The sequence below is a fragment of the Aythya fuligula genome, chromosome 6, assembly GCF_009819795.1.
Source record: "Aythya fuligula isolate bAytFul2 chromosome 6, bAytFul2.pri, whole genome shotgun sequence".
NCBI lineage: Eukaryota > Metazoa > Chordata > Aves > Anseriformes > Anatidae > Aythya > Aythya fuligula.
The window spans coordinates 24345393-24359787 of NC_045564.1; the positions used below are offsets into that span (position 1 = coordinate 24345393).

The 14395-nt window shown below is 39.5% G+C and overlaps 1 protein-coding gene across 8 annotated transcripts in view; it reads left to right on the forward strand.

Annotated features, from left to right (window-relative positions):
- Positions 1–13368, forward strand: part of MYLK (myosin light chain kinase) — a 204298-nt gene extending 190930 nt beyond the window's left edge. For 5 of the 8 annotated variants that reach the window (XM_032189767.1, XM_032189771.1, XM_032189765.1 and 2 more), the window contains 5 exons: positions 4481–4633; positions 5697–5820; positions 7039–7168; positions 8113–8232; positions 10079–13368. In XM_032189767.1, coding sequence (XP_032045658.1) covers positions 4481–4633; positions 5697–5820; positions 7039–7168; positions 8113–8232; positions 10079–10338 — 787 coding nt within the window. In that variant the 3' untranslated portion in view covers positions 10339–13368. Of the gene's footprint in view, positions 1–4480; positions 4634–5305; positions 5370–5696; positions 5821–6689; positions 6815–7038; positions 7169–8112; positions 8233–9156; positions 9207–10078 lie in introns of those variants that run through there. The other 3 variants (XM_032189770.1, XM_032189772.1, XM_032189773.1) reach the window with 3 other exon arrangements.
- The last annotated feature ends 1027 nt before the right edge of the window (positions 13369–14395 follow it).

A 14395-nucleotide genomic window follows, 5' to 3' on the forward strand; every position in this document is an offset into this window, starting at 1 on the left:
CAAATATTATAGCTTGTGTATATCATCTCCGTTTATGTCTATTTCAGTGTTTCTTTTTGCATTTGCAGTAACCTTTATCTAGTGAAGGTTAAAACCTCCTGAATTCTTTCCAGCTCTTTCTGTCCAATTTATTTTACTAAATTTGTTTTTTTGGGTTGTGTGTGTTTTTTTTTTTCTATTTCTAGTTTTTTTTCCAGTGATACATTTGGATAGCCAGTAGTTCCAATATTTAGTAATCTGAAGCAACTTCTAAATTCTATTTTATTTTGGGACTTTGACAAGGCACAGCAGTCTCTGCTGACTTGCATTCGGCTCTATGTTATATTAAAATTTTAAGCCTTGTAAATGTAAAGATGAGAGAGCATGCCTTGTTCTTTCAATAAAGCAAATTAAGAGGCCTTTGATGTCACAATTCTACTGCTCAAAAGGCAATGAATAATTTGGTCAGTGGCACTGGCAAGGTGTGATTCCACATTAATCCACCAGGCACGTAAAAGAAGGATGAGAGCAGGGTACTCGTCCGGCTTCAGCAATGAGCTGCATTCGTTTACATGGGTCTCACTGGTCCATTTCTTCCCTTTGATGACTGGTGCAGGTGTGAGTCAGCCCTCAGATAAGGAAAAGATTGTTTTGTACAGTGGATGCAAGTCTTCAACAAAGTAGAGTGAGTCTAATTATTTGTTTTATTTCACTTGTAAAAGAATTAAATTACTACATGTTCTCCAGGGTGAAGTTATTATAATCTCTGCCTAAATGGGCTTTTTTAGCATGACCTGCACAGTTTTTATCAGATTGAGATAGAGTTCTCTTCATACTGAAATTTGTTGCTTTTTTCACCATTAATGCCATGGAAAAACAGTAAGGAGGAGCTCAGTGTCAGCAGCTGCTGCTGTAGACACTGCTTGCAGAGGAACGCTCAGAGTCTGACTTTTTGGGACATGCAGCAAGCTCATCTTTCCTGGATTAGTGACAGTCTTAATGCACAGATTTCCAAGTGAAATGCTGTGGTGTTCGTTACACAGGCAGTAAGACTGGTGACTACATTGGTCCTTTTGATCTTAAGATTTCTAAACCTGCCCTGAGAGCTTCATTAGAACAGACCAATAAATGTTAAGGATCATCTAGAGGATAAAATATCTTTCTCCTTTATTTAGAAGTGGAAACCGTGAAAGACTTTTTAAACAAATGGTTCTTACCACGCCAGGAAGATGCCTGGTTAAGTAGCTGGAAAAATGTTTTCAGTAAACAACTTGCTTCTTGTCTAATAGTAACTTCACAGTGTAAGCTCAGTATTAATTTTCTGGAGAGGTAGCTCATCTTTATCACTTAGCTGCAGCATTCCAAAAAGAAATTGTTTCCATAATCTGTCAAAAGAGTTGCTGGGCTATTATTACTTTAAATGGCCATTAAGAAACGAACAACCAAGACTCAGATCAGTGAGATCTGTGATAAAGATAAGAATTTCTGGGTATAACCTACATTAGTAGCTTTTTTTTTTTTTTTTTTTTTGGTTTTGGTTTTGGTTTGTTTTTTACTTTCTGTACACAGGGATCTAGTTCTCCTTACAAGTTTTTTCATGACAAAGAAACTGATTCATGGTGTAAAACTGTGGTAGAGAGAGATTATTTTCACCTTATAAATTTGGCACAGCACATACAGAAATACAAAAATACTTTCATTGAAAGCTTGGAATGGGTACTGTTACACTGGGGTTTGGAATGGCAAAGCGAATGGCAGCTTAATGGGAACCAACCTGGCAATTTACAAAATGCATGGAATGGGTCAATCCTACAAAAGCAATTATGATTTTAGCAGATAATCCTGTCACGCAATACTTAAAAAAAATAAAATAAAATAAAAATAAAATAAAGCCAAACAACCTCTTTTTAACCTCTTTAATTTTCTGTTTATCCTCATCTCTCAGAAGATATGTGTGACACACATTCCCTTTGCCCTGAAAGCTAGCTGTCTCTGAGATGTCTCTATAAACCCTGCATCTGCAATATCAGCGTGGAGCAATGGGCAATATCTGCAGCAGCCTCTTTAGCACGAAAGTGATTTCTCAATACAGCAGCTTTAATCTCTGGAAATAGGCCAAGCTATTATAGCACAAGAGCTGCATAATACTATTTGTGGTAATACTATGCAAAGGTCACATTTGCCATCCTTCGACAAAGTGTTGAAGGGAAATGGGATTGTTCTTGCTCTGCCTACCCAAGTGTTGCCTCTGGAAGTCTAACAGCATGAAGGAAGAAGACGTGCATCCCCTAAATTGATAATGAATTAAAGAAATACCTCACAAACCTGTCATTTGTATAAATTGTGAGCTCTTTTGTAAGCCACTGAATTGCTTGAAAGATTATTGTGCTTACTACATAGTCAAAAAAAGAGACAAAAAATCTGGAAGCCAATATCTAGACTTGTGATATGGATGAGATCTTTTTACCTCCTAACACATTATGGAGAATGATGGTTTATTACTACAAACAGGAAAAGGCTTAAATGTTTGAATGGGGAGAGATTTAAGGCTTTGCAGGAGTGCTTTGCAGATTCCAGGACAGAGCTTTTGCATCAGCAACTGACTTGCCGGGACTGCTGATGTGCGTGAGGGCAAAACAGAGTCCTTCTCATTCTGCAGTGGCTACACCAGCTCGCCAGTGCTGTCAGGCATAAAACCTCTCCTGGCAAACTGTAAGTGTCAAAGACAGAGAACAGTTACGGGAAAGTAGGTTGGTTTTGTGAGCATTTTTTGTGTGTGTGTGTTAATCCTTCAGCTTTCTGTAACTTGTGCCTGCAATACATTCATAAATGGGTTGTGCCACCTTCTACATTTATTAAGGCAGGCTTCACATTTCTGTTTGAATGCACCCCATATAATGGAAAACAAGACAGCAGATTCCTTCTATTTTGATTTACCTTCTGCCTGAGGGGGGAAAAAAAAAAAAAAAAAAAAAAAAAAAAAAAAAAAACTTTTATCTTCATCTCATGTATTATTACTAGCAAATTTCTGAAGTATACGTGTACGACTCTGCACTCCACAGTACTGCACACAGCTTCCAGAAATGGTAAAAGATTTTGTGTCTGCTTCGCCTGAGACTTCAAAGAGTGTCTTCCTGCTTTGCCTATAGAAGTATAATCCATAAGAACAAATTCTGAATGAGATTTTGAATGTAACTAGTAACAAAACATAGCAAAATAATTTCACTGGAGATTTATACTAATATTATTAATCTAATAGCTTACTTTATTAAATCCCTACTCTTTTTTTTTTAACCAATCTGTTCTGTGATATTCAGTGGCTTTGCAATATTTTTCCATATAATATTTTCAGAACGCTAATAAATTCCATTTTTCCAAAGGAAAAAAAAACAAAAAAAAAAACAAAAAAAAACAAAAACAAAAACAACACAACACTACTGTTGAAATGTAACTGGTTGTTTAAGAGAGTAGTTTACACTGATTGTACAATGATTGTACAGAGAAAGGAAATAAAGGCTGTAAAATTTCATGAAGAATAGGTTATTATGTAAACTGCATGCCAGGGAGAAGACCTGGAAAACTGTATAGCTTGCGGTTCCAAGGAACAAAGCAACCTTTTGCCTGAAATTTTTTACTGAAAGGGTGAAATATACAGATACCAGAAGTATCTGGATGCACAAAGGTACAGTATAATAAACAACAAAGCTCAACAAGGGAAAGATACTCTGCAAAAATGACACCGTGATGTTCTGTAATTGCCTTTCACTTGCAATTTATCAGTTACATTGAGTTAAAAGCCTTGGAAGCTCAACTTATGTTATAAAAGAGTATTATTTCCATTTCATGCATCATGATGACTGACTGAGAACATAAAGACCAAAATACTTCTGGGTGCATCTGCATAGCTCTAGAGCCTGCAGTGATGTGGGACTCTTTTATCTGGCAATATAATTTGCGGCGGGGAGAGGGCTGAGTGTGGTTTTGTTTACAAAACAGCCCCTTGAATGTCCTGATTTCATGCAGCATTTTTCTTCCTGGCCTCTCTCTGCATAAATAAATGGAATAAAATGTACAGAAACCTGGATTTGATGGTAAGGGTAGTAAGGTCACTCTGAAAACATACATACACACACAAAAATATATTCAACTGAGTTTGGTGTGAAATTTGCAGTATTATTTATGCAGAACTACACAAGTCACTTGTAAAGCTGGTATGCTCCACTTTCACCTAGTTCCACTTCACTCCTCAAAAATCTTGGGAAGAGAGAAAGAAGCAGAAACATTTTCCTTTCAGTTTTGCAGTCAAAATTCTAGTTTCCTCCCCACATGGCTATCCATAGTGACCTTTGTGTCTTTTTTATTAAAAAGAAGGGGGAGGGAGAAGGGAGCTTTTACTGACAGAGCTCTGCAGGACATCGGAGCTGTCACGCAGGATTTTAATTTCCTCCATTTGCAAAATGTCACTGTTTGTTCTGTGTCCGTCTGTCTGTTCTGCCCCCAGGGTCAGTGGACTTTCTCCTTTCATGGGAGACAACGACAACGAAACCCTGGCCAACGTGACCTCAGCAACGTGGGACTTCGATGATGAGGCTTTTGATGAAATCTCTGACGATGCCAAGGACTTTATCAGCAATCTACTGAAGAAAGATATGAAGTAAAGCCGTTGGACTTGATACACTCTCTCTGTTTGCATTTAGCTGAACTTGCCATTCTTGTTTCCCCCACTGTGAACCTCCACATCGCTGCAGGCACCTCTGGCAATACTTTATAAGGAGCTCCGCGTGCCCGCCTGTCTGTGTGTGCAGCTCCCGTTTAGTTTACAGTGCGGAGGCTCAATGGAGGGCTTACTTTTAATCCTCTGCATGTTCTGCTTTTGCTTTCCTCCAGGCAAGATGCAGCCTGAGGCTTTGTGTGCCCCCTTGTCCTTTACTGTAGTGTGACCACTGTGTAAGAACTGCAGCTTCTGCATGAAATGCTCTGTCTTGATCTGAATGAGCTGCAGTTTCGCAAGGTTTAGCTCGCGTGTTGCTTTTTGAATGCGGTGCCTCTGAGTACCACAGCTTTCCTACAAATCTAGGAATTGGGCAAGAAAGAAAAAAAACCTCAGAGTTGGAAACCCTGTGTACAGCAGACCAAAAAAAAGGGACAAACCAAGGAGAGGAAACATTCTTCTTCCAATGAGTTTGCAATCGGATGGTAGAGAACAGAGGGTTACTTGTGTGTGCATCACAAACAAAATGGAGAATGGGTGTGGCTTGGTCAGAGAATTGGACATTTCTTTTTTTATTTTTTTTATGTTTAGTGCTGCAGAGAAGGAGGGTATTAAGTGGTGGGAAAGGGGAAGTTTCCGTAACTGAAGAAAAGGAGATCTGGGACAGGGCAGGCATGAGGTAACTGGATCATTGCCATCGAGGCTCTGTTGTATATGTTCCATGCCTAAAACATATGGCTTTTCATGCTTTGTTTTGTAACGTTTTATTCACACATGAAAATGCACAGCTTTCTCTCTCTCTCTCTCAAAAAAAAAAAAAAAGAAAAGGCTAAGAATTGAGAAAGTGAGTTTGGGAAGAGAGCACGGCTGGGAAAGCAGTGCCATGTGATCTATGATGCTAAATTTAGGAAACAGAAAAATCAGCTCTGAGAAAAGAGAGAGAGAAATAATGTTAAAGCAGCTACCGTTAATGGCAACACTGACTAGTCTTTTTATGTAAAAACAGGAGTCGCTTAAATTGTACTCAATGTCTTCAGCATCCATGGCTGCAAAAAGACACCAAAAACATGGAAGCCAAAAAACTTTCCAAAGATAGGATGAAGAAATATATGGCCAGAAGAAAATGGCAGGTAACAAAGAGGATATACAAGTGGGCTTGTTATCCTAATAAGTCTCTGTATTTCTAATGTGTGTGATTCCAAGAAACACGTCGTGCCAGGCAGCTTCTGCTGCAAGGGAAAACTCTGGTGTGGGCAGCGTGTAAATGCAGTGAGCAGGTTTGGTGCCTACAGGCAAGCAGGAGGAAGGTGCACGGCTGCACATATGTAACACGTGAATCCGAGTCAGGCTACTGGAAGGCACAGGGGTCATGAGCCCAAGCGTAGATTTGCCTGTGCTTCTGAGGGTCTGAGTGCCTTCCCTCCCTGCCCGCTCTGTGCTGCTGAGGGCCAGGGGTTTATGCTACCCTTAAGAAATCTGAACTTAAAAAAAAAGCTTATCCACCTGGCCTGTCTAAAAATACCCTCATTTTGAGGTAGCTTCATTCTCTTAAACCTGTAGTCCCTGTCCTGTTGAGGCACCAAGCTCAGGATTCAGTCAGACTGGTTTAACAATTTTATTTGACCTATCTGGTGTCCATGTCTTCTTTTTTCTTAACGCTGGAACTGTTGTAGCAGGTCCATCTGTGCCGTTCTGGTAGCTAGGGTAGTTGATACATAAAATGCTGGATCCAGCTTTTTAATTACCCTACAAAATACTAATTTATGTAAATCTAATTATATTTCCTCTTACATTCTATTTTACGTGTTTCTTAGGAGCTCATGCAAGCTGTACAAAAATACACACGCCCGTACTAGGGCAATGTAGTTTGAGTGTATTTTAGTGTCCTGGTGGTTGATTCTTGAGCCTGTCAGAGGTCTGCTTCCATCATGCAGATGGTACTTTCTCATCCGTTTCGTATTAGCTGCTTGTTCATTCTTGATGAAACTCAGTCCAGCCCATAAGGCTATCGAGAAACCCGTCCTCCTCCAGAACTAAGTTCCAGTTAAACAGTACATAGCTTTTTTGCTGGCTGTCCTCTCGCACAGTGCTTCTTATCCTCAGCTAACAGAGACATTCATTTAGGTATGAGTTCATCAGGGGAAGTTTATATCTGCAACTAAATTTGGTAATTCAGACCAGCCTGCTCTGTCTCTCCTAAAACATCAGAGCTATATATAAGCAGTTTGTCCAACAATTCCAGTGCGGTTTGCAGAGATCCCAGCTAATTTGTCCGAAGCACCATTGTTACAGAAAATCACATGCTTTTTGGATTGGATTGATCAGAAGCCTTTTGTGTTATGTCTTAGAAAACAGGCCATGCTGTCCGAGCAATAGGAAGACTGTCATCCATGGCAATGATTTCTGGTATGAGTGGGAGGAAGGCCTCTGGGAGCTCGCCCACCAGCCCGATAAATGCAGACAAACTAGAGAACGAAGGTAAGAACCTTGCTGCACCACCTTTTTACCTCTCCAGCAATCGTACTAAAACTTTCGGCAAAATGTTAGAGACCAATTGTCAAGTAGGTTATTTCTCCTGTCTCTCTTTTGTTGTTACCTTTTTCTTTTTCTTTTTTTTTTTTTTTTATATATATAAATACATATATATATATATATATCAAAAAGTCATTGTTCTTGTATTCTGCTATTCAGAATGCCCCAGTGCTAGTACTGGCAGTAAATTGTTCTCTTTTTAAAGGCAAGGAATTAAGGCAGATTTGTCAGCTGCACTTTGTATCAGTTTGGGAATGTGTGTTTATACAAAGATTGCAGTGATGTATTAGCTTCTCATGCAAGCGAGCAAGCAGTAAAGTATTAACGCTTGCTGTAACCAAGAGCTGTACTGGGGCTTAACCATGCCTCTCAGACAGGAGCATTTCCAAAAAAAAATACAAGTAAAAAAAAAAATAACAATAAAAAAAAATAACGTGCCTACATTATTCCCCGAAGTCCCCAGTTGAAATGTGGATTTGTGGTGTATATCGATCAGAGGTGCAGATGCTTGACACTTCTGGAAATGAAGCCAGTCATCCTGCCACTCTCACACAGACTGCGGGGGGCCTGATCCAAGTTGAAGTGCTTTACCCCTCTGACGAGAAGAAGTCTGGATTTGCATACAAGCAAATTCAAGGGGGAAAAAAATAACAAAGATTATTCATAGCATGGTTGGCCTGCATGTTGATTTCTTTCTATTTATGGTCTGAATAGTTGTTCAGTTGTGAAAGACTGGCACAGAACTAAGCAGTTAACGTCCTGACTGTCCCATCAGCCTTGAAGAATTAAGTGAATTAAATGAAAGATGCTTTCATTACCATAAAAAATGCAATGCATCTTTTGAGAACATCCCCTGTAAAATAACTAACTACCTTTTCACTCTCCTCCAGATGCTTTCCTTGAAGAAGTGGCTGAGGAAAAGCCCCATGTAAAGCCATATTTTACTAAAACCATCCTCGACATAGAGGTTGTGGAAGGAAGTGCTGCTAGATTTGACTGCAAAATTGAAGGTACATTCAATTAGCATATTTCTTTCTTTCTTTCTTTCTTTCCCTGCCAGCTTTCTGCAGTGTGCTGTAGTTTAGCTCTTTTTTCCCTGTGTTACTGTTGTTTTGGTGTCATTTTGGTTTACCAATATCTGCATGTCACAGCATGGATGTGTTGTAGTAACAGAATTTACTGGGAGCAGCATGGGCTTGTTCTGTGCTTGCCATAGAGCAGGAGCCTCCAAGAGTCAACGTGTGAGTCACTAATTTACAATACCAAGTGGGAGCAGTAGGATGATTTTTGAGGGTCAAAACAATTAAAATGGAAAAAAAAAAAAAAAAAAAAAAAAAAAAAAAAAAGATGCAATGTAGTGCCGTAAGTTGCAAGAATTACTCTTAGAGATTGATAAGCAGAAACTAAGAACAAGTAGGGAGTCATTGTCTGAAATGAAAGTTTCAGGTGACATTAAGATGACTATGCATGCATTGTGTTAAAGGCAAAGAAGTCCCTAACTGTATTTGCAGAAGAAATAATAATATAATTGTGCTCATTACCAAAGTCACAGCTAGTAAACAGCATGTGCTTGTTGTTGTTGTTTTAACTTGCAAACTCAGGGAAGAAAATTCAGACTGGAATATGCAGATAGAACAAGTTTATGAGGGGACTCCTAAGGAGCTTTGCTTGGTCAGCCTAATACCCTGAAGGCTGACTGCTTGCATTTCTATTGCAATGAGACTGAAGCTCCTATGTTACAGCTGTTGACAAAAACTGAAGATTAGGAAGAAAAGAGCCGTTAAAACAAAATGGATAGAGTGGGTACCATAGTGCATGCATTAAAAATTAGACAATTTCTAATTTTAAAATGAGTTTCAGAACCGGCTTCACTGACCTTCTGCTTGTTTCTGTGCTCCTAATCTCTTTCACTGCCTGTGTTTCCTACCTCACAGCGGAGATGTGAGGATGGATTATTGGTGCTGATGGATGCTCAGCGTGAGGGGTATGTGCCTAAGTACTGCATGGAATAAAACGGGTGGATGTTTGGAACCGCTGATGTTCTAGACTTTCCAGTGCATCTCTGTAATGTTTGTTGTGCACTAGGGATTCCTGCACTTTATTTCTGTTCAGCGGGAAGTCACCCTCTCGTCACAGTCCAGGACTTGGCTGAGACAAGCCTTCGGTTTGCTACACCAGCCAAGAGTACTGTATAAGGGATTGTTCTTCAGCATGTACTGTACAGCCCTGCTCCGGGTGCTTCGAGTACAGCAGAGCCATTTGTTTCACAAAAGGCTTGGAAACTCCCTCCGAGCTGCATAATTAAAATGCTTTTCTTAGACTCCCTTGTTTATCCTAACAAAGACAAATGGGAAACGAGTTCCATGGTCACCTCACAGGACAGGCTGGTTTGTCAGGAACACAATAAGAGAAGGAAAATTCAGAACAGCTGCAACAAAGCAACCTGAGAAGGATTCTGAATTGTAGTTGTAGCCCTAAATACCATCCTCTTTACACCCTAAATCTCAGTGGTGGGAACTGCAGGTCCCACAAAAGCTGCACCATAAGGTAAGCCTCACACAAACTATTAAGAGTCCCTTTCTGGCTGATGATCAAGACGTACAAAAAGCTGTCTGGAGACATTGAAAAAGTGATGGAAAGTGGTATCCAGACAGTACCTCAGAGCTAACTTTCAAAAAAAAAGAAAAGAAAAAAAAATTCAGATCATTTGCATTTATTTTACACTGAATTCATTGAAATATCTGTGTATCAGCATATTGCCATATCCATACACAGATGTGAAATTGGAGTTTAAAGTAATTACAGATGAGTTAATACTCGTTTATTGCAATTGCTGGTCTCTCTCCACTATTGCAGGCTATCCTGACCCTGAGGTAATGTGGTTCAAAGATGATCAGCCTGTCAAGGAGTCCCGTCACTTTCAGATAGATTATGATGAGGAGGGGAACTGTTCTTTGACTATTTCTGAAGTATGTGGGGACGATGATGCCAAATACACCTGCAAAGCTGTTAACAGCCTTGGGGAAGCAACATGCACCGCAGAACTCCTTGTGGAAACAATGGGAAAAGAAGGCGAAGGAGAAGGAGAAGAAGATGAAGAGGAGGAGGAAGAATGAAACAAGGCTCAAAGAAAAAAAAATTGATAAAAATATATTTAAAGACTCTCCTTATAAGGCTCAGAAAACCAAGTTATCAAAAGCACCTTGTGTGATACATAGGTCTTTGGGGGGTTGTTTTTTCAGCATGATCAGTTGATACCTGTTTGCTTCATGTATGGGCATTAATTGAAATCAGCAGGCAATCTAAGTTGCTAGCATGATTGGATTTACTTTAAGCAAGTCATCAAGTAAGTTGCCCAGTCTATTTTAAAATTAGAATGTATGGAAAACAAGTTACAATTATATTCTGAGCTTCTTAAAGCAAAGCAGTATGGTAACTGAGCTCATAGCTCTACAACATCACTTTCCTCAGCCAAAACTGCAGCTAAGTTGGCTCCCTAAGGTTTACTTTACAAGGAATCATTTGCCAGACGTGCAGTGAATCTCTCCAGTCCAAAGAAACATGCTGCTCCCAGAGCAGGAGCTTCTATAAGGGAAGGTCTGATACAGCCAGCATTGCAATTTCTATGTTGGCATGATTCCTTCTGCATTTGTTTTAAATGTGATTTCATTGTCCTAACTTCAGACACATCTACGGCCCTTTCTCAGCATGCTGTTGGTGCAGTTCTAATCTTATCAACTTTCCCTTATAGAACCTGTCACCTCAGCGCAGTTACAGCTGCCGACTTAAGAAACAGACCGAAAGACTGCAAAGACAGGATATTTTCTGTTGTTCTGGTCAGTTTAATATTGATTTATGATTCATATATATGCTGCTGTGAGAAGGATGTTATTGCACAATCAGTGTCTTCGATGTGCATGTGAGTGAATGGAATCACAGGTTAGTTAAAAATTCACTTGCATTTGTTTGGCAATTGCAAAACAGATTTCAACTGATGGTAAGCTGGAAACTCCCATAGATTTTTGGAGTAGTCAAAAAAAGACAGTAGTCTGGATTAAAAACTCCTTTATACTTAGCAGTTTCCAAAGAATCTTAACCTATATAGGACCTTATTTGTACCTTATGAGCTTGACTGTCGTGTTTTCGTCTTGAACCTGCACCAGTAAGGCTGTTGCCTTTTTTTTAAATGCAGAAAAAAAATTGAAACAAAAAAATCCAAAACCCTGCGTTTGTTTTTTTTTTTTTTTCTCAGAAATTGTTAATGCACTCAAGACTTAATAACTTTGCTTTCCTTTCACAGTATTGGCACTTTTTAATTTTTTTTTGTTGTTGCTGTTGCTCAGAGGTAATATCAGCGGCTGAAAGGTGATATGCATAATCCAGAAAGTGTCTTATATCTATGTATCATTCCAAAAGTGAATCTTTTTCTTTTCCACTTTGTGTGTAAAGTGCAACCATTTGCATTTCAAGGTTACCTCTTAAAAAAAAATACCTTAAATCCTCACAATTAAGTAGTCAGTGTACTTTATTACAGATGTGTACAATATCAACCTTAGGTTGTTTGATATTACCTAGTTGTGTATGTGTTTCATATGATTTGCTCTTCAACATTCAAAGCTCAACTAATGTGGATGACACAATGGTTTTTAACTGCTTTACTCTTTGTTGCTAAGTTCAGATTGCCAGCATGTCTTTTCCTTTTCAATTGATAAAGAACTCTTGTTATACTAAACACAGTATTGCCACAATTCCTTATACAGAAAGGTTTTAATCTGATTTAGAGCATACAGAGCTTTTCTCACGTTTTTAAATGTTTTAGGCAACAATGGGGTGTATTTTGTACCTTAATAAAAATATGCTAATGTTTTCCCTGTTTGTTAAACCATCAGAATTGCAAAGATGAGAACGCTACGGCTGTAGTTACTCACAGTTCCTAAATAAATAATACCACAAAGCATGCTACTTGTATACTCTATTGCAGGCGTCACTGCGGTCACGTTGGCTAAGCAAACCAACAGCTGCGGTCTTTTCCTATTCTGTCTTGAGACCTGCCTGGCACAAAAACGGGTGAGGTGGCAACAGTGAAACTTGCTTGGTCTTTGCGGTGCTGCTGCGCTTCTCCTGTCCCCTCAGCACAGGCGAGCGCTGCAGGGAGGCTGCTCTGTCCCAGTGCCATCAGGTGCAGCGTGGGGCTGGCACGACTTACAGCTGCGTGCTCTGCCATGCATCTCCAGCCTCATCGCTTGATCACAAGCGTAAACGTGGATGGGACACCATGGCAGCTCTGGTTTTCTCTTACATTTGAGAATTCCTGATGACAGGGAAATATACAGTCCAGAAAGACTGCAGGAGCAAGAGGGGAAAAAATAGGAAAAGTGCATACTTACACCAGTGTTCCTAAGTACTATAAAGATGAAGGTGTTTAACACCTTTGCTTACACTGCCTTTATGCAGACCATTCAACACACAGACTGAAGCAGCATGGGCCATGCAGGATGATGCAGAAAGTCCCTAAAGCAAAGGTTGTGAAACATCTGCTTGTAGCAACACGTTTCTTGAGCAAACCTTCAGCCCTTGAAACAGTCGTCTTTGCAAGATGGACTCTACCATCTTGTGAATGTAGTGGAATGTACTTAACTTTATTCACTGGCTGCTGGTTTCCATTCAGATAGTCGCGTTTATAAAGCAGTAAAAGACACAGGTTTGATAGCCTGAGACCTGGGCATGGCAAGGTCTGTAGGATCATGTACTGGGTATCAAAATCCACAAACAATATTGGTGATACTGCACAGATTTTTCCCTTCGCTCTCCTCATTTAATAGTCCTTCAGCAGCCTACAGGCTATAAACTGCCTCTTTTTTCCCAAGGACATAATGCGCTTGCCATCCTTCTGTTGCTGCCTGTTAACATCCCTTCTAGACTGCAGGAAAAAATGAACTGCAAAAATGGTGTGATACGTACCTAGTTCAACTTTGAGCAATTGATTCCAACTTGTATTTAATCTTGATTTTTGTTTTCTGTTTGAAGAATAGGAGAAAGACTATTCTATTTTAACTGAAGAAGGATATTTTATGTACTTGAAACTGTGTCTAATTTTGCCAGCCATCCTGATTGGTCTAATAAAGGGTATTACCTCTTCCTCCAAACCTCGTCTTGTTTGTATAATGTTCGCAGAGAGCCACACTTGGGGTGTGGTGGGGTTGAAGCAATCCCCAACAGGAGAGGTTAGGCAAGACACTGCACAAGTTAGACAGACCACTTCATTCTTTTTGTATTTCTGTTGTTCAAAATTCAGTCTTCTTAAGAGGCATTGAAAATTTGGGACTGGCCATCACTAGTTGCGCTTCTGGATTTACAGAAACCTAATTGAGTTAACTACAGGCCTGTCCAACCATCTAAGCATCCAGAGCATATTTCTGGTCAATAAAGAGACATTTGCAAATTGTATGCAAGGTATGCAAAGATTTCTGTGTTGCCTTCTCTTTGCTCACAAGGAAGACAGAACAGGACTACGCAGCTCTCTCGTCTGAAGTAAGTATCAGGCTTTGAAAACAATTTATTTATTTTTAGTTGCATATATGAATAATGAATGACTTGCTTCTCTTAAAATTTCTTGGAATGTTTATTAGGAAGGTTCAGAGTACTGCACTAAAAAAATACTGTCTGAAAATGAAATTCTCATGAATCATCTTTGAATTATTAAGCCACACTGACTGGAAGAGATGTGCACATAACAACACAGATTTATTACAAGAAATACTTATGTGAAAACAGAATTTTCTAGGAGAGGGAAGGGTGCTTATGTTGTTACTTTGAACTGGACATAAAGGAACTACACAGTGACCAAAAGGAAAAATAAACTGGGAATTGTTCCTGGAAGTTGAGAGAGAACTCCACAAAGTATTTACACTTTCTGTAGAAAAGGAAAAAAATATTTATTTTCATCTTTTCGTTTTAACTCTATGGAAAATACGGTTCTAGTTACAGCTGCCCTAAAAACGACGCCTGAATTTGTGCTGCTATGAAAGCAAATTATCTGGGTTTCTGCTGTTGCACCGAACTTCATCAGAAAATGAGCTAGAACCTTGGCTGCGCTCCGCTTCGGCAGCTTGCTGACCTATAAAAACGCTGAAAACCCACTAAACACCCCAAAGACGACCTCGATTCGAGAAC